General features: G+C 39.7%; 1 protein-coding gene across 1 annotated transcript; it reads left to right on the forward strand.

Annotated features, from left to right (window-relative positions):
- The first annotated feature begins 2,698 nt into the window (after positions 1-2,698).
- Positions 2,699-14,657, forward strand: LOC145875945 (uncharacterized). Its single transcript, XM_082971718.1, has 2 exons — positions 2,699-3,360; positions 14,003-14,657. Exons 1-2 carry the CDS (start codon positions 2,931-2,933, stop codon positions 14,629-14,631), a joined length of 1,059 nt encoding a protein of 352 aa, XP_082827844.1. The 5' UTR covers positions 2,699-2,930; the 3' UTR covers positions 14,632-14,657.
- The last annotated feature ends 6,961 nt before the right edge of the window (positions 14,658-21,618 follow it).

A 21,618-nucleotide genomic window follows, 5' to 3' on the forward strand; every position in this document is an offset into this window, starting at 1 on the left:
TAGAGGGATATTTCCAGTGCAGTACATGTGTAAAGGGTGTTGAGGGATAATCCCAGTACAGTACATGTGTAAAGGGTGTAGAGGGATAATCCCAGTGCAGTACATGTGTAAAGGGTGTTGAGGGATAATCCCAGTGCAGTACATGTGTAAAGGGTGTAGAGGGATAATCCCAGTGCACTGGTTATTGACTGGAGACTTAAAATGCTGAAAACAGGTCCCTAGTGGAATGACAACAACATGGCTGCTTGTTAAAGAAGAGATGGAGAGAGAGACAGAGATAACCATATACATTGCACATGGACTGTAAGAAATCCTGAATGTATTGAAATGCCTGGGCTCGCAGGGGATGTGTTAATTCATAACCCATCATTTATACCTGTTAATTCATAACCCATCATTTATACCTGTTAATTCATAACCCATCATTTATACCTGTTAGTTCATAACCCATCATTTATACCTGTTAGTTCATAACCCATCATTTATACCTGTTAATTCATAACCCATCATTTATACCTGTTAGTTCATAACCCATCATTTATACCTGTTAGTTCATAACCCATCATTTATACCTGTTAGTTCATAACCCATCATTTATACCTGTTAGTTCATAACCCATCATTTATACCTGTTAGTTCATAACCCATCATTTATACCTGTTAATTCATAACCCATCATTTATACCTGTTAATTCATAACCCATCATTTATAACCCATCATTTATACCTGTTAATTCATAACCCATCATTTATACCTGTTAATTCATAACCCATCATTTATACCTGTTAATTCATAACCCATCATTTATACCTGTTAATTCATAACCCATCATTTATACCTGTTAGTTCATAATCCATCATTTATACCTGTTAATTCAGGGGCGGTTCAGGCAGGCTGGCACGCTCCCTGACCTAACTTGGCAGGAACTAATGGGAATCCATAATAAATACAAATACTTTATCAATATATTTGTGTCTCTTTACTCTTGGAATCTAAAATGCTAATTGGCATCAAAGTAGACGACATGCAAGACTACAAATCCCTGCAAGCTCCTGCATGTCATCTCTAGCCAACACCTTTCACAGAACAGTTCACTGAATTGTCCATTGAAATACATTTTGACAATTGAATCATTGATACATAAAGGCCTGATTGGTGGAGTGCTGCAGAGATGGTTGTCCTTCTCGAAGGTTCTCCCTTCTCCAGAGAGTAACTCTGGAGCTCTGTCAGAGTGAACATCGGGTTCTTGTTCACCTCCTTGACCAAGACCCTTCTCCCCAGATTGCTCAGTTTGGCCAGGCAGCCAGCTCTAGGAAGAGTCTTGGTGGTTCCAAACTTCTTCCATTTAAGAATGATGGAGGCAACTGTGTTCTTGGGGACCTTCAATGCTGAAGAAAGTTTTTGGCTCCTTTCCCCAGATCTGTTTCTCGACACAATCCTGTCTCAGAGCTCTATGGACAATTCCTTTGACCTCATGGCTTGGTTTTTGCTCTGACATGCACTGTAAACTGTGGGACCTTACATAGACAGGTGTGTGCCTTTCCAAATCATGTCTAATCAATTGAATTTACCGCAGGTGGACTCCAATCAAGTTGTAGAAACATCTCAAGGATAATCAATGGAAACAGGATGCATCTGAGCTCAATTCTGAGTCTCATAGCAAAGGGTCTGAATACTCAAGTAAATACATTTGAAAAAATGTTTTTTAAAAAAAACTGTTTTTGGTTTGTCATTATGGGGTATTGTGTGTAGATTGATGAGGGGAAAAAATTATTAAATTTTAGAATAAGGCTGTAATGTAACAAAATGTGGAAAAGTGAAGGGGTCTGAATACTTTACGAATGCATTGTAAACCGCTGGCAGAGTTTTCTACCATTGGCAGTTTTGTACACAGTCACGTGATACGTGGTATAGAAAAGTCCAATCTTAGGAGAGTAAATGGGAGGCACTATACTGTGTGTCTGCAGTTGTCTATCTGGTCAAAAACACTGATACAGGTGCCCCTCCACCCTCTGGTGGGATGGATCATGTCTACAGAGAAACTTAGATTCAAATACTTAGATATGTGTGTATTGGGTATATGTTGTGAAATTGTTAAATATTACTTGTTAGATATTACTGCACTGTTGGAGTTAGAAACACAAGCATTTCAATACACCCGCAATAATATCTGCTTACCAAGTGTATGTGACCAATAAAATGTGATTTTTATTTGAAATTAACATCCTATTTATCAAAGGTGCTTTTGTCTGGGGTCAAAATGACTCCAAAGGATTTGAATTTGTTAAAAGTCCATATTGATACAGAAACACTAAACCATGATTTAGATTTATTAACAACCAGTTGATTGACAAAGTCATGAAAAATTGGAAGAATTGAATAAACCACATTTTGGCTATGATAAAAGATATGCCTCTGGGGTCAAAATGATCCATGTCAGAAGTATGGTTCAATGAAAATATGTAGTGGGTGTAAAGTTTGTTTTAAATTCTCACTCATTAAACACGAATCAATCAACACATGCTTCTCTTTGAACGACTTAATATAATATTAAACTTTTCTGAAATAAATGAAAAATAAACGTTTGGTTCCTCAACTGCGTTGCCCAGTCCAGTCAGCAGATGGCGATGTGCGTCTTTTAGGTTCAGGCGATGCTGCCAGTGTGACGTATAATCTAGTGGACGGGACGCTCCTTCAACAACAACAGCTAGTCAGACACCTCCGTAGCTTTCTAGCAAACATAGCTACAACATTCACGCTCTTTACACTGGTTTGGTGTATATTAGTCGCTGTGTATTAAACACACTTATGTCGTATGTACTTGTTGGCCCATTTAATTATATATTTACGTTGTTTGTCAGCTAGCTGGTTTGCTAAGTTATCTTAGAACTAGGCTAGTCGCTAATGCTAACTAGCTAACATCTCCGACCATGAGTTTACTAAGCTACTCTCCTCCTGCTAAAGAAGAGGTCTGCTGGACGGAGGAAGAAACTCTTGTGAAAGAGGAGGAGGAAGAGAAGGATGTTACAATACAAAAACAAGTAGAGGGTGAAGCTGTTACAGTGAAAGAAGAAGAGAAAGACGTTTCAGTGAAAGAAGAGGAAGACTCGTTCAGAGTGAAAGAGGAGGAGGATGTTACAGTAAAAGAAGAGGAGGATGAGAAAGAGGAGGATGTCGTTTTTGGAGTGAAAGAGGAGGAGGAGGAGATCACTGTCACATCGAAAAAGGAGGAGGAAGAAGAAGAGGAGGAAACTGGATATCTGGGCCCGGTTTCCCAAACGCATCTTAAGGCGTCCAATGGTTCTAATGATGAACTTAGCCATAAGATGGTTTTGAGAAACCGTTCCCTGATTAACACTAGTAAGTACTGTCTTAAATACAGAGGCACAAACTCTGCAGTTGTTGAACTGATGTGTGGTGTTAAAGGGGAAATATGCAATAGCTACATCCATATTTAGACTTTATAATTATTTATTTATAGCCATTGATTCTTGAAGAATATAACACATGCCTCATGAGCTTAGTTCAACTGTTGTACCCCATCAGAACCCCAAATAAGCTTTTTTTACTCCAATGTCTAGAGACAATGTAAATCAACACTGTATAGCCTCAACATGATTAAAACTATAATGTTGATATCATGGATGATCAGTCCTTGCATCCATAGGTCTGTCTATGAATTTGAAATTAGTTACATTTCTCCAGCCCCATCATCATCTTATAACCAAGACAGTGATGGAATTACAACTTTGTTATTGTTTCAACTGCATATTGGTTGATTGATTGTTGTGTGGCTTGTTTAAAGGGGCAACCTAGGTTTTAAACAGAAACAAAATGGCTGCCCAGAGGCTTGGTTTGGTAAACAGCTGAGGGATGGGGGAAGAAGTGTAACCACTCTCACATTCATAGAGAAAGCTATTGTATCAACCTTAATCCAAAACCTAGCGACCTCTTCAAGAAGTTCAGACATCTTGGCGTAACAGTTATAAGATGTTGGCTTGACAGTTGCTGGACCCAGGTTTGAGTCCAGCTCAGGGCTACCCCCTGAATTGACTACACTATAAATACAAGGACTGGCCATCCATGATGTTATAATGATAGTTTAACCAGGTTTCTAGGCTATATAGTATATTCTATAATTGGCAGTTAAGATTTGCTGTGGGGGTCAAATTGTTGTCAAATTGGAAGTTTACATACACTTATGTTGGCGTCATTAAAACTCGTTTTTCAACCACTCCACACATTTCTTGTTAACTAACTGTAATTTTGGCAAGTCGGTTAGGACATCTACTTTGTGCATGACACAAGTAATTTTTTCAACAGTTGTTTACAGACAGATTATTTCACTTATAATTCACTGTATCACAATTCCAGTGGGTTTGAAGTTTACATACACTAAGTTGACTGTGCCTTTAAACAGCTTGGAGAATTCCAGAGAATTATGCCATGGCTTTAGAAGCTTCTGATAGGCTAATTGACATCATTTGAGTCAATTGGAGGTGTACCTGTGGATGTGTTTCAAGGCATACCTTCAAACTCGGTGCCTCTTTGCTTGACATCATGGGAATATCAAAAGAAATCAGCCAAGACCTCAGTCTGGTTCATCCTTGGGAGCAATTTCCAAACGCCTGAAGGTACCACGTTCATCTGTACAAACAATAGTACGCAAGTATAAACACCATGGGACCACGCGGCTGTCATACCGCTCAGGATAGAGACGCGTTCTGTCTCCTAGAGATTAACGTTCTTTGGTGCGAAAAGAGCAAATCAATCCCAGAACAACAGCAAAGGACCTTGTGAAGATGCTGGAGGAAACAGGTACAAAAGTATCTATATCCAAAGTAAAACAAGTCCTATATCTGAAAGGCCGCTCAGCAAGGAAGAAGCCACTGCTCCAAAACTGCCATAAAAAAAAGCCAGACTACGGTTTGCAACTGCACATGGGGACAAAGATCGTACATTTTGAAAAAATGTCATCTGGTCTGATTATACAAAAATAGAACTGTTTGGCCATAATGACCATCGTTATGTTTGGAGGGAAAAGGGGGAGGCTTGCAAGCCGAAGAACACCATCCCAACTGTGAAGCACAGGGGTGGCAGCATCATATTGTGGGGATGCTTTGCTGCAATAGGGACTAGTGCAGTTCACAAAATAGATGGCGTCATGAGGAAGGAAAAGTATGTCGATATATTGAAGCAATATCTCAAGACATCCGTCAGGAAGTTAAAGCTTGGTTGCAAGTGAGTCTTCCATATGGACAATGACCCCAAGCATACTTCCAAAGTTGTGGCAAAATGGCTGAAGGACAACAATGTATTGGAATGGCCATCACAAAGCCCTGACCTCAATCCTATAGAACATTTGTGGGCAGAACTGAAAAAGCGTGTACGAGCAAAGAGACCTACAAACCTGACTCAGTTACACCAACTCTGTCAGGAGGAATGGGCCAAAATTCACCCAACTTATTATGGGATGCTTGTGGGAGGCTACCCAAAACGTTTGACCCAAGTTAAACAATTTAAAGGCAATACAACCAAATGCTAATTGAGTGTATGTAAACTTCTGACCCACTGGGAATGTGATGAACGAAATAAAAGCTAAAATAAATCATTCTCTCTACTATTATTCTGACATTTCACATTCTTAAAATAAAGTGGTGATCCTACTTGACCTAAGACAGGGAAGAATTTCCACTCGGATTAAATGTTAGGAATTGTGAGAAACTGAGTTTAAATGTATTTGGCTAATGTGTATGTAAACTTCCGACTTCAACTGTATACATAGATTCAATTACATTAAGGGTGAAACATACCTAGATTCAATAACATTTATATGATTCAATAACATTCATGAATTGGTTTGAAACCTTTGTTTTAGAACCTTCTCAAAGTTGGTGCCTTGACGGTTTCTCACTCGTACCCTGACTTTTTAAAAGGGATTTTGGGACAATTAGCTTAGTTTATAACATGTATTTTAGGAACTGCGTGTCACAGCATGACAATGTGAACATGATTGGTCGACAGTCTCTTGGATGGGCATTAAACATTTGAATAAAGCTGTAATTTAACAAAATGTGGAAAAGGGGAAGGGGTCTGAACTTTCTGAATGCTCTATGTTTTATTATATTTTTCAAATGTAACCTTTATTTAACTAGACAAGTCAGTTAAGAACAAATTCTTTTTTACAATGACGGACGACGCTTGGCCAATTGTGCGTCTCCCTATGGGACTCCCAATCACGGCCGGTTGGGATACAGCCAGGATTCGAACCAGGGTCTGTAGTGACGCCTCAAGCACTGAAATGCACCACTCGGGAGCCCCAAAATCATCTTCTAGTGCTGTCCCCAACTAAAATAAATCTTGGCCAACCAAGAGTCTAATTTTGTTTCTACCAATCGATTGGTTGAAAATTTCGAATGTGTATTTTTCCATATATAAACACCACCCACGTGTATTAACCTGCTATGGCTAGGGGGCAGTATTTTCACGGCTGGATAAAAAATGTACCCGATTTAATCTGGTTACTAATCCTGCCCAGTAACTAGAATATGCATATAATTATTGGCTTTGGATAGAAAACACTCTAAAGTTTCTAAAACTGTTTGCATGGTGTCTGTGAGTATAACAGAACTCATATGGCAGGCAAAAACCTGAGAAGATTTCATGCTGGAAGTGGCCTGTCTGACAAGGTGTCGTTCTTCTTGTCTCTGTTTATTGAAGAGTGAGGATCTTAGCTGTCCCGTGACACTTCCTACGGCTGCCATAGGTTCTCAGAAGGCGGCAAAAAGCGGAATCGTGGCTTTGCAGGCTCTGGCTGAAACAAAGTAGCGCGTTTGGGTAGTGGCTGGTTACAGTACTGTGAGACTCAGGCTCGTGCCCGCGTCGACCGAAAGGTTTGTTTTCATTCCTCTGTTTAGCTAAATGGACATTCCCGGTCGGAATATTATCGCTTTTTTACGAGAAAAATGGCATAAAAATGGATTTTAAACAGCGGTTGACATGCTTCGAAGTACGGTAATGGAATATTTAGATTTTTTTTGTCACGAATTGCGCCATGCGCACGACCCTTCTTTACCATTCGGATAGTGTCTGGGACGCACGAACAAAACGCCGCTATTCGGATATAACGATGGATTATTTTGGACCAAACCAACATTTGTTATTGAGGTAGCAGTCCTGGGAGTGCATTCTGACGAAGACAACAAAAGGTAATCAAACTTTTATAATAGTAAATCTGATATTGGTGAGTGCTAAACTTGCCGGGTGTCTAAATAGCTAGCCCGTGATGCCTGGGCTATGTACTTACAATATTGCAAAATGTGCTTTCACCAAAAAGCTATTTTAAAATCGGACATATCGAGTGAATAGAGGAGTTATGTATCTATAATTCTTAAAATAATTGTTATGCTTTTTGTGAACATTTATCGTGAGTAATTTAGTAAATTGTTAGCAAATTCCCCGGAAGTTATGCTAGTTCTGAACGTCACATGCTAATGTAAAAAGCTGTTTTTTGATATAAATATGAACTTGATTGAACAAAACATGCATGTATTGTATAACATAATGTCCTAGGTGTGTCATCTGATGAAGATCATCAAAGGTTAGTGCTGCATTTAGCTGTCTTCTGGGTTTTTGTGACATTATATGCTAGCTTGAAAAATGGGTGTCTGATTATTTCTGGCTTGGTACTCTGCTGACATAATCTAATGTTTTGCTTTCGCTGTAAAGCCTTTTTGAAATCGGACAGTGTGGTTAGATAAAGGAGAGTCTTATCTTTAAAATGCTGTGAAATAGTCATATGTTTGAAAAATTGAAGTTTTTGTATTTTTGAGGAATTTGTAATTCGCGCCACGCCTATCATTGGATATTGGAGCAGGTGTTCCGCTAGCGGAACGTCTAGATGTAAGAGGTTAATAAAATAAAAATTATTCTCGACCAGGTTGAAATACTATCAGACATCCCCAAATGGGCACATTTATAGGCCTACATTTGTGTACAGGCCAGGTAGATTAATCCTACTTCTATATGTGTAATCAGGTGCCCGTCCTTACTCAACATTGACAGGAGTTTCAAACAAAAGACAATTAATAAATTGACAACTGAAGCATCTTGCGGGGTCAGGTCTGGGTGGTCTGCCAGGGGCCGTTTCATTTAGTATCCGTAGGGGTCGGCATGGGGAATGATTGTATTTCCCCATAGTATGTTGTACCGAAGTTGACTGACTGAAAGGGAGTGTAACTTTGATTATTATTACTCTTCCCTAAAGGAGGGAAACGAGGTAAAACACCTGTTTGTCTCCGCCCTTTCCTGGGTCGGTGAAGTGCGGTATTAAATTTAAGGAATAAATCCGAGCCTCACGGTCATCACCTGTGGAAGGCGGGGCTTCCAGCGAGGTGTGGATTTAATAGTATGTTGTACCTAGTTTCCCTCCTTCAGGGAACAGTAGTTATAGTCATAACGTGTGGATTTAATAGTATGTTGTACATAGTTTCCCTCCTTCAGGGAACAGTAGTTATAGTCATAACGTTACGCTTGTCATATGATGAACTTCAACTTAAATACGGGATCTTGCTGTCAGACTGTTTTTTTTTTATTCTGAAATGCACTCGAACTATGTATCATTTAGTGGCTCCTTATGTTACGCTGGGAAAACAGTTTTTGTGGGCACAGAAATACTAAATAATTTCAGTTTGCTAATTCCTATGGTTTTTAACTGAGAGTCATCTTGTAATCCAAGATGGCGTAGCAGTAAGACGTGGTTGTTGTAAATGTTATGTTTTTTTCTTTTTTTTTTGTATATATTAATATATATTTCTGTCTCTTTTTCCATTTTTAAATTAAATATACCTTCCGGCAACCCGCCTCACCCAATGTGATACGGATCTGCTATTTTTTAGACCTTATAGCTAGAACCTCCATCAGCATCTAGCCATCAGGAGCTAACCAGCTAATTAGCTACTAGCTATTTAGTCATTGTTAGCCACTGCTAGCGGCCTTTATCTTTTCAGCTCAGACACCAGCCACTTTTGCCTGGATAATACCTGCCAGTCTGCACAGCGCGATATCAACCATGAGCATATCGGACTGTTTTTCTCCACTACATCACCGTATTCCTGCCGTAAGCTCTGGACCATTACACCGGATAATCACAGCTAGCTAGCTGCTACCGAGTGGCCCAGCCTCGAAGCTAGCCTTGAGCCAGGCCCATCTCCCGGCCTGCTCAGTGGACCCTATGATCACTCGGCTACACAGCTGATGCCTTCCAGACTCTTCACCAAGACGACTAGAAGCCACTACATCACCGGATTCTTGCCGTAAGCTCTGGACCTTTGCACCGGAGTGGCTATAGTGGCTAACGCCCTTGTCCCGAAGCTAGCACCAGTTAGCCTCGAGCCAGGCACATTTTTACATTTACATTTAAGTCATTTAGCAGACGCTCTTATCCAGAGCGACTTACAAATTGGTGCATTCACCTTATAATATCCAGTGGAACAACCACTTTACAATAGTGCATCTAAATCTTTTAGGGGGGGGGGGGGGGGGTTAGAAGGATTACTTTATCCTATCCAAGGTATTCCCGGCTAGCGTAGTAATGACTACCTAACGGCTTCCCTGTTTCATATATTGCTGTTCACTGGACCCTATGATCACTTGGCTACATAGCTGATGCCTGCTGGACTGTTCATTAATCACGGTACTCCATTTTGTTTATCTGTTGGCCCAAGCCTCGAACTCAGGCCCTGTGTGTAGTTAACTGACCCTCTCTGCCCATTCATCGCCACTTTACCTGTTGTTGTTGTCTTACCCGTTGTTGTCTTAGCTAGCTCTCCCTATCAACACCTGTGATTGCTTTATGCCTTGCTTTATGTCTCTCTCTAATGTCAATATACCTTGTATACTATTGTTTAGGGTAGTTATCATTGTTTTATTTTACTGCGGAGCCCCTAGTCCCACTCAACATGCCTCAGAGAACTCTTTTGTCCCACCTCCCACACATGCGGTGACCTCACCTAGCATAACTGGTGCCTCCAGAGATCCAACCTCTCTTATCATCACTCAATGCCTAGGTTTACCTCCACTGTACCCGCACCCTACCATACCCCTGTCTGTACATTATGCCTTGAATCTATCCTACCACACCCAGAATTCTGCTCCTTTTATTCTCTGTTCCCAACGCACTATTCGACCAGTTCTGATAGCCTTTAGCCGTACCCTTATCCTACTCCTCTGTTCCTTGGGTGATGTAGAGGTTAACCCAGGCCCTGTGTGTCTCCAGGCGCTCTCATTTGTTAACTTCTGTAACCGTAAAAGCCTTGGTTTCATGCATGTTAACATCAGAAGCCTCCTCCCTAAGTTTATTTTATTCACTGCTTTAGCACACTCCGCCAACCCTGATGTCCTAGCCATGTCTGAATCCTGGCTTTGGAAGGCCACCAAAAATTCTGAAATTTCCGTTCCCAACTACAACATTATTTACTGGTGTAAACACTACTCAACAGCCAGTTGAATCCCGTGGCGCGTTTTTCAAATACCTTAGAAATGCTATTACTTCAATTTCTCAAACATATGACTATTTTACACCATTTTAAAGACAAGACTCTCGTTAATCTAACCACACTGTCCGATTTCAAAAAGGCTTTACAACGAAAGCAAAACATTAGATTATGTCAGCAGAGTACCCAGCCAGAAATAATCAGACACCCATTTTTCAAGCTAGCATATAATGTCACATAAACCCAAACCACAGCTAAATGCAGCACTAACCTTTGATGATCTTCATCAGATGACAATCTTAGGACATTATGTTATACAATACATGCATGTCTGTTCAATCAAGTTCATATTTATATCAAAAACCAGCTTTTTACATTAGCAGGTGACTAGCATGTGACTAGCATTCCCACCGAACACTTCCGGTGAATTTACTAAATTACTCACGATAAACGGTCACAAAAAACATAACAATTATTTTAAGAATTATAGATAGAGAACTCCTCTATGCACTCGATTTTAAAATAGCTTTTCGGTGAAAGCACATTTTACAATATTCTAAGTAGATAGCCCGGCATCACAGGGCTAGCTATTTAGACACCCAGCAAGTTTAGCATTCACCAAACTCCGATTTACTATTCGAAAAGTTTGATTACCTTGGGTGTTCTTCGTCAGAATGCACTCCCAGGACTTCTACTTCAATAACAAATGTTGGTTTGGTCCCAAATAATCCATAGTTATGTTCAAACAGCAGTGTTTTGTTCGTGCGTTCAAGACACTATCTGAAGTGTAAATAAGGGTCACGAGCATGGCGCATTTCGTGACAAAAAAATTCGAAATATTCCATTACCGTACTTCGAAGCATGTCAACCGCTGTTTAAAATCAATTTTTATGCCACTTTTCTCATAAAAAAGCGATAATATTCCGACCGGCAAAGTCTGTTTACATTCAACGAGAGAGAAAGTAAAAGCATGCTATCCCCTCATGCACGAGCCTCGTCTAATGGCCCTCTGATAGAGCACTTGCCCAATTCGATAATGTGTTTCAGCCTGGGCCTTGAATTACGTCATTCAGCTTTTTCCCGGGTTCTGAGAGCCTATGGGAGCCATAGGAAGTGTCACGTTACAGCAGAGATCCTCAGTCTTCAATAAACAGAGGCAAGATGGACAACAACTTGTCAGACAGGCCACTTCCTGGTAAGAATCTTCTCAGGTTTTTGCCTGCCATATGAGTTCTGTTATACTCACAGACACCATTCAAACAGTTTTAGAAACTTTAGGGTGTTTTCTATCCAAAGCCAATAATTATATGCATATTCTAGTTACTGGGCAGGAGTAGTAACCAGATTAAATTGGGTACGTTTTTTTATCCGGCCGTGTACATACTGCCCCCTATCCCCAACAGTTTAAAACAGGGACATTGATCTGATTAACACCAGTAAATACAGTGAGTACTATCTAATAAAACAGGGACATTGATCTGATTAACACCAGTAAATACAGTGAGTAATATCTTATAAAACAGGGACATTGATCTGATTAACACCAGTAAATACAGTGAGTACTATCTTATAAAACAGGGACATTGATCTGATTAACACCAGTAAATACAGTGAGTACTATCTAATAAAACAGGGACATTGATCTGATTAACACCAGTAAATACAGTGAGTACTATCTAATAAAACAGGGACATTGATCTGATTAACACCAGTAAATACAGTGAGTAATATCTTATAAAACAGGGACATTGATCTGATTAACACCAGTAAATACAGTGAGTACTATCTAATAAAACAGGGACATTGATCTGATTAACACCAGTAAATACAGTGAGTACTATCTAATAAAACAGGGACATTGATCTGATTAACACCAGTAAATACAGTGAGTAATATCTTATATAACAGGGACACAAACTCTGCAGTTGTTGAACTAATGTGTGATTTTTAAAAGGGCATTCTACACTCAAATATGTTTTTGTACGGTATGAATTGTTCATGACGTCCTCCAGGGATTTTTTTACTTTTCCTGTTGAAAAGTGATATATAAATACAGTAAATTATAAACACACTAAAGGGAAACAAATAAATGTTTTGAGCAAAATAGTGTTTTTTTAACAACTGCAAACTAGAAGGAGTGAGTGATGTCATAGTAAAGCCTCCAAGGAGTTGGCTTGATGGGAAGTCGTGATGTCATCCAATAGGAGACTGATCTTCATGTGAATATTCATTATTCTTTTTAAAATCCTTCCTGTTCTGTCAAGTTGGTTGTTGATCATTGCTAGAAAGCCGTTTTCAAGTCTTGCTATAGACTTTCAAGATGATTTAAGTCCAAACTGTAACTAGGCCACTCAGGAACATTCAATGTCATCTTGGTAAGCTCCTCCAGTGTAGATTTGGCCTTGTGGTTTAGGTTATTGTCCTGTTATGACAGTTTTTTGTATTCAGATCTCTGAAATGCTCTCTACCTACGTAACATTTAGTGTCTCCTTATGTTACGCTGGGAAAACAGTTTTCATGGGCACAGAAATCCTAAATTATTTTAGAGTTTGCTAAATCCAATGGTTCTGACCTAGAGTCACCTTAACTTTATTGACAACACCCAAATGGTTACTGTCATTAATGTGGTTCTTCAATAATTAGACATAATTCTTAATACTGTAGCTGTTTAGTTACAGTCACATGTTCAACTATCATCAGCTGATCCAGAAAATCATTTTCTGAATGACAGTCATATGACAAACATCACGACATGCAACAACAACCAAAGTGCTTCTTCATTCATTACTCTGGTAAAGACAGTTATGCCGTGCTCCATGTTGGATCCAACATCCCTAACAAATGGATGTTTATAATGTGTTATTGTCTGCTTGATTTACTGTAGGGTCTCGTTAGTCTGTTTGGACACAGAGATACTTAGCTCATAATGTGTAGAGAAATGTTCCTTGATGGATAGGCTATTGTTCAACACACAGCTATTTTCCTATATTTGTTGTTAAGTGAAGTTATGGGTCCTACAGTAGGTCTATGTTATTGTTAGGTGAAGTTATGGGCCATTTTGGCAAACAGTGTACAAACCCTCATTGTCTCATTGATGAAAAAGCCAAAGAGTTGAAGTGTTTTTTAAGTACAAAGAGGTTGATTTGCGATGATGACACAAACATTATATTAAGCAGGACATTCAAACAAGCCTTACAATTATAATCCAAAGTAGTTTGAAATGAACTCATAAGCAACCTGGAAATGGAGGTTTCTCCCCTGAGCAAAAATCTTTTCTCACCATCAAACATAGAAAGGGGCTACAATCTTAGATGTTACTACTAATGTAAAAACAAGACAAAATATGGCTATTGTTGCTCATTTTAAGACAAATGTCAAATAATCATTACATTCATTACAGACGTCAATTGTTGTATAACATCATGGCTCCGCTGTTGGCATCACCTTTTACAGTGGATTACTGCTGTTGTGGGCCTTTAACCATCTGTCTGTCTTTGTTGTTCACACAGGAGAGAGACGGGACTATCGTGGATCCGCTGGGGAGCCTCAACAACCTCATGATGCTGACGAGGCAGAGAAGAGTCTCTCCATATCAGAACTCCTCAAGAAACACCAGCAGAGACCCACAGGGAAGATAATTCACCGCTCTGACTGTGGGAAGAGATTCACCTCATCAGCAGGCATTAAAATTCATCAGAGAAGCCACACAGTAGAGAAACCTTATTGCTGTACTCAATGTGGGAAGAGTTTTGATAAATCTAGCCATCTGAAGATGCACCAAAGAACACACACAGGAGAGAAATCTTATAGCTGTGATCAATGTGGGAAGAGTTTTACTCAGCTAAGCCACCTGATTTCACACCAGAGAATACACACAGGAGAGAAACCTTATAGCTGTGGTCATTGTGGGAAGAGTTTTAGTCAATCTGGCCATCTGACAGTGCACCAGAGAATACACACAGGAGAGAAATCTTATAGCTGTAATCAATGTGGGAAGAGTTTTACTACATCTGGCCAGCTGACTTTACACCAGAGAACGCACACAGGAGAGAAACCTTATAGCTGTGATCAATGTGGGAAGAGTTTTACTAGATCTGACTTTACACCAGAGAACGCACACAGGAGAGAAATCGTATAGCTGTGGTCAATGTGGGAAGGGTTTTGCGGCATCTACCTATCTTACTCTACACCAGAGAATACACACAGGAGAGAAATCTTATAGCTGTGGTCAATGTGGGAAGAGTTTTAGTCAATCTGGCCATCTGACAGTGCACCAGAGAACGCACACAGGAGAGAAATCTTATAGCTGTGATGAATGTGGGAAGAGTTTTACTAGATCTGACCATCTGACTTTACATCAGAGAACGCACACAGGAGAGAAACCGTATAGCTGTGGTCAATGTGGGAAGAGTTTTGTTAAATCTAGCCAGCTGACAGTACACCAGAGAACACACACAGGAGAGAAACTCTATAGCTGTGGTCAGTGTGGGAAGAGTTTTACTGAGTCTGGTGGTCTGACTAAACACCAGAGAACACACACAGGAGAGAAACCTCATACCTGTGACCAGAGATAATCTGATAAAAAAAATCTCTGATCAAATATCAGAAAATACATACATGAAGAAGTTGTTTCATGATATCTATGAATTAATGTCACAATGTAGAAAGTTTTAACATTGTAGTAGGAGTATTTTAATGATGTCACAATGTAGAATCCTAAACGTTTGTCCCCTGTTCTATTGATTTCAACATGATATGGATATTAGCCTCAGGGGGAAAATCCAGGCTCTGAAATGGAAGAGTTACTATTTATGTGATTTAACAAAAAATGACTAACAAAAAAAGAGTTGTGTTACACTTACCACGTTGGTGACCCACTTGAATCAAAATGCAACACTTCAAAATGTAGCTAGCAGCTTTCTACAAGTTGTCCTCTGACCAGGGATGTACACATTACTCCCAGATTCCATGTGGTTTTTCAGCTGTTCGTTTTAACAGGATGTGCAACCTCATGTCCCTCCTCTTGCATAATTGATTTCAACATGATATCGATGAGTGATGACAAATAAGTTCCTTTGTTTAGCGACCCCTACATTTAAATGTATCACTCCAAAATGTAGCCTACTGTCTTCTGCAGGTTGTCCTCTAACCAGTGAGGTAAAATATATCTCCCATTTCCATGTGTTTTTTAGTTGTGTTAGTTTCAACAGCACGTACAACCTGATTTCCCCCCTAATCGATATCAGTGATTTATTGCTACTTGTCAAAACAACAGCGTTTCTGGTGCAGTTTATAAGGTGCTTGTTTTAAAAATTACAAGTAATATGATTATTGTGGCAGATGTTTGTGTATATAGCACATGTTATGTTTAGGTTTTCAATTCATCCCAAACTGTTTCTGCTTATTGGTTATTGATTTGGACACGTTAAAACTGTGTTTTGACATCGGGGATATCCCATCTAGCAACATGTAATTGAAAAGACGTTGAAAAGAAGACTATGCCAAGTTTTTTCAGTGACTTGAAAACAACTTAATTTCAACTTAGTTGCAGGTAGCCTAGTGGTTAGAGCGTTGGGCCGTCATTGAAAATCAGAATTTGTTCATAACTGACTTATTGACAATTATTGCCTACCGGGGAACAGAGGGTTAACTGCCATGTTCAGGTGCAGAACGACAGATTTACCTTGTCAGCTCGCGATTCAATCCAGCAACCTTTCGGTTACTGTTAAATGAAGGTTAAAATAAAGAAATAAATACACATGGACGCAGTATAATCATTTGGTCTGTAATCAATTTTATTAACAATCCTACATCACTCCAGTATTTCTTCACAACATTCAAGCGTTAATTGTCTTTATTCCACTACTGAAGAATCATGTCTCAAATCACCTCATATTTCAAACATTCAGCCTGACAAAATATACGTTTTATTATTCCATGCCTGACCTTTAAGTTAATTATTGCCAATACATATTAACAAAAGGGTGTACATTTGATCACAATTCATTTTGACTTTTTCCGTTTTGCAGATGTTTTGTTTGGGCTCGTTCCAAGTGGACCAGAGTTCTAGAAGCTAGTGAGTTTTAGGAAGACGAGAGTTCTAGAAGCTAGTGAGTTTTAGGAAGAGGAGAGTTCTAGAAGCTAGTGGGATTTAGGAAGAGGAGAGTTCTAGAAGCTAGTGAGTTTTAGGAAGACGAGAGTTCTAGAAGCTAGTGAGTTTTAGGAAGACGAGAGTTCTAGAAGCTAGTGAGTTTTAGGATTCTATAGAAAGAAGAGAAAAAGGAGAAAAAAATATTTCAATTGTATATTATTATTTAGAAATAAGTGTGTTTTTCTTGTTTTTAATTGTTGACAGGAGGTGAAGCATTTTAGTTGATTTTAATATGAAATGGAAGTTGTTTTCTGTTGGTGGTGAGCAAACTTGTCCAACATAAATATAGGATATATTTGTTGTCTTAAGGTGTTACAGGCTTTGGTTTTTCCATTTATGTTTTGAGGTTGGACTTTAGCACGTCTAGCTCGTTAGCACGTCTAGCTCGTTAGCACGTCTAGCTCGTTAGCACGTCTAGCTCCGTCAGCTCGTCTAGCTCGTTAGCCCGTCTAGCTCGTTAGCACGTCTAGCTCCGTCAGCTCGTCTAGCTCGTTAGCACGTCTAGCTCGTTAGCACGTCTAGCTCGTTAGCCCGTCTAGCTCGTTAGCACGTAGGACGCACTGATTGGTGTCACCTCGTTAGTCAGTATGTGTTACACCTGTGCTGGCTTGTCCATCTCGTTAGTGGGAAGGTGTTTCACCTGAGCTGGTCCAGGTTCTATTTAAGAGTGTCTGGCCCAGTGCTCCAGTTGTCTTGATACATGTGGAGAGTCAACACCTTTAGTTGCTCCACCTTTTTGGTTTACTTCCTGTCTTTAAGTTTGGTGGGGGATTTTCTTTTGTTTTCCTCTTCTTGGGCAGATTTAGTGGGTCTCATGGTGGGTGTCTTTTAGGTCCCAGTTGTTGTTACTAGTCAACTTCCAGTGGACACCCCATAGTGTCTTTCAGAGCCCCTCCTAAAAAACAAGTTATATTTTGGGTTGGATATTGCATCATATTGTTGATATTTTAATCAATGGCATTTCCTTACAATGCTCATTCATCTTTCAGTTGTTATTGTTTTTTATCCTCATATTTGTGTACTAAATATTTCTTTTTATTTTCATAGTTTTTTCCTGTGAAGCCATTGTGTTGCATCCATGTCTGAAATGTGCTGTATAAATAAAGCTTGATTTGATTTGAACATATTGTAAAACAAATTAACCCAATGACTGACCAATCAACAAACTATTGGTCCACCTTAGTATGAAAAACAGTATCAATCCCACTTTTCCAGCCTGCTGAAGGCGTGGTGGAGCGGTAAACACCACCCCCGGCTCTACCAGGGGCTTGAGGTGGTCTCCCACAGCTCTGCTTATGTCATGTTCTGTGACCTTGCTGTTCCATTTATTGACTGTCCCTGCAACACAGAAACACATTTAGTCATATTATATATAACACTCAAAGTAATGGATATGGAGCATCTATGGCCTCAGTTACACCTGGCACCTAAATGTGACTTCTGATCACTCCAAGCTGCATTAGGTTCAGATCTACCAGGATGGGCCTTGACACAGTCAGGCCACTGAATATGCATCAGCAATGTAAAGAGATGGGGTGAATGAGGGGAAAAGTACATTTGACACAAATTACCTTCATTATATCAAAGAACAAATGTGTGTCTGAGGGGAAATTAACTTTCATACAGCCAAAAGGAGTGAGAAATTACACCAATATCAGTGGACAATTTGCACTAATGTAAATAAACAATGATGGAACATATTCCCTTTAGCTGACGTGATGAACCGCTAAGGGGACATAAATATTGACCATCTAAACCATGTGTGACCTCTCACCTCTCTGGCTGTAGAAGTGTTCTGCCTAACCAGTCCCTCAACAGCTCTCTGACTGAGCTCCACCCTCACTGGGTCTTCAGAGGAGAGGAAGGCTGAGGAGGGATGGAAGGATGAATGGATCAGTCAGTCATTAAAGTGTAGAGCTGCTGTCTATGCTGTCTGACAAAATCACTATTTTAGTTGTTCATTAAAGTAAATAAGGCTTTATGACTGCTGAATACCAACTATCAATCACTTAGATCATGTATTTTCAGGTAGAGATACATCCTTGGGACGTCCCTAGCCCATTGAAGTTGACATTTAAAATGGTTAAGGTAGGGGTTAAGGTTAGGGTTTAGGGTAGGGATGTCCCAAGGATCCCAGATAGCATTGACCATTGTGCATTCTTCTGTCTCTTTTACATAGCAGGTGATGGGTTCTGACTTCTGAACTTGAAAATATTAAATATCCTTATTATGTGAAATTGAATGAAACAATAATGTATGTTGATGGTCATATAATGTACAATATTCCATGATGTTTCTATATGATAACAATAGAGTAATATATTTAATATGATGTACAATATTCCATGATGTTTCTATATGATAACAATAGAGTAATATATTTAATATGATGTACAATATTCCATGATGTTTCTATCTGATAACAATAGCGTAAAATATTGAATATACAATTTTTTTAACAGTTTCACAAATTCATTTTAATTAACTTAATCATTATGATTCAACATCAGTTCACCGTCTCACCTCATACTGTATTGGAGCAGCAGCAGCTGACTGCCCAGTTCAACATCAGTTCACCGTCTCACCTCATACTGTATTGGAGCAGCAGCAGCTGACTGCCCAGTTCAACATCAGTTCACCGTCTCACCTCATACTGTATTGGAGCAGCAGCAGCTGACTGCCCAGTTCAACATCAGTTCACCGTCTCACCTCGTACTGTATTGGAGCAGCAGCAGCTGACTGCCCGGTTCAACATCAGTTCACCGTCTCACCTCATACTGTATTGGAGCAGCAGCAGCTGACTGCCCAGTTCAACATCAGTTCACCGTCTCACCTCATACTGTATTGGAGCAGCAGCAGCTGACTGCCCGGTTCAACATCAGTTCACCTTCTCACCTCATACTGTATTGGAGCAGCAGCAGCTGACTGCCCGGTTCAACATCAGTTCACCGTCTCACCTCATACTGTATTGGAGCAGCAGCTGCTGACTGCCCGGTTCAACATCAGTTCACCGTCTCACCTCATACTGTATTGGAGCAGCAGCTGCTGACTGCCCGGTTCAACATCAGTTCACCGTCTCACCTCATACTGTATTGGAGCAGCAGCAGCTGACTGCCCGGTTCAACATCAGTTCACCGTCTCACCTCATACTGTATTGGAGCAGCAGCGGCTGACTGCCCGGTTCAACATCAGTTCACCGTCTCACCTCATACTATATTGGAGCAGCAGCAGCTGACTGCCCAGTTCAACATCAGTTCACCGTCTCACCTCATACTGTATTGGAGCAGCAGCAGCTGACTGCCCAGTTCAACATCAGTTCACCGTCTCACCTCATACTGTATTGGAGCAGCAGCAGCTGACTTGATCGTTGATACTATTCATCATGTTTGAATCTGAGAGTAAATAGAGCCGACTACACTCTAAAAATGAAGGGTTCAACTGGAGTCGTTCTCAGATCCCCTAAGAACCGTAGGGTTCTTGGTCAATGAAAAACAGCCCCAAAAGGTTCTTCAAAGAACTTGTTAGAAGGTGGGTTCATCGAGGAACCTCCGTTGTTGCTGGACTTCTTCCGGGAACTTCGCAATTACAACTGAAAACGATGGTGACAAGTTTGGATGCGACAACAGTTAAAAAGGTTAAGTTGGGTTGATGTTTGGCTCTGAATATGTCTCGAAATAATGTATTATAATAAAATAACATACTAATAATGAATAACGAAGACAATGATAGTTTTCTGTGAATATCTTCCATAACGTTACTATAGTTAATTAAAGTTAATATTAGAAAGCCGGGTTTGACCGTCGGCGTTGTATGAGCTACAGTACAGTACCGTTAGCTAGCTAGCTAACGTTATGTCCTAACTAGGCACAACTAGGTTTGGATTATTTCTTCAACTATATTCATTCCCATATATTGTATATCGTTTCCATAAAGACAACATGGCTTTACACTCATTAACGTAAGTTTCCAATCTAGAGCAGTTCTCACTTTTGTGATAATGAACTAGCTAACGTTAGCTTCGTTAACTAACTAACTAACTAACTAACTAAGGACGGTGACCTGTCCAGACCAGATGTTACAACAAACTGAATCGTCAATGGAGGTCTTCCTCTTTATATAACCTGCTACAGCATGCAATACTATTAACTCACAAGGGGGCAGAACGTTACATGTACAATACTATCCCATTGTGGAAACGTTACATGTACAATACTATCCCATTTTGGAAACGTTACATGTACAATACAATCCCATTTTGGTAACGTTACATGGACAATACTATCCCATTTTGGAAACGTTACATGTCCGCCCCCTTGTGGAGGGAAATTAATATCTTGATGGTAGCTGTAGATGGGATTCAAATGCATAATGGTATTAATACAGTGTCTAGACTACCTCTTTTGTATAAATGCTCTTCAGAATCCAAACACAGTATTGCCATGCAGCAAAATGTTGCGTATAATCTTTCAAGTCAGCCTGATAAAATATTGAACAATTTGTGTACAAAGATATCTTGAAATGTGATATTAGGGCTGTATGGCAGTACTGTTACTGTATGGCAGTACTGTATTGGCTAGTGCTTTCTCCAATATGTTCTTCTATTTTACATTACATTGTATGTCGATGACATTTATCTTTCAATATTGATGTAGTACATTTACATTTACGTAATTTAGCAGACGCTCTTATCCAGAGCGACTTACAAATTACAAAGTATATATATATAGATATATATATATTAATGCTTGTAAGACTATTCTTTGACACATTTTCTCTTCCTTTGAAACTCTTATAGGACAGAACATGGACACAATGCAATTGGGATCAAGAAGAAGGTACAGATATGTTGTAGGACAGCTGCATTTGAAGTGTACATTTAACCTACATAACAGTCAATACAAACTGACATCCATTAGCGTACAAATGTGTGCAAATGATCTTTTCAGATCTTCTCAGAAATGAATCAAGTCCATG

The sequence above is a fragment of the Salmo salar genome, unplaced genomic scaffold (assembly GCF_965601325.2).
Source record: "Salmo salar unplaced genomic scaffold, fSalSal1 ptg000384l, whole genome shotgun sequence".
Taxonomy (NCBI): Eukaryota; Metazoa; Chordata; class Actinopteri; order Salmoniformes; family Salmonidae; genus Salmo; species Salmo salar.

What these genes read in the sequence shown, in the direction of transcription:
- LOC145875945 (XM_082971718.1), top strand. Translation starts at nt 2,931, where the DNA reads ATGAGTTTACTAAGCTACTCTCCTCCTGCTAAAGAAGAGGTCTGCTGG. An exon ending in CCGTTCCCTGATTAACACTA is followed by an intron (nt 3,361 to 14,002) that starts GTAAGTACTGTC and finishes TTGTTCACACAG; the next exon opens with GAGAGAGACGGGACTATCGT.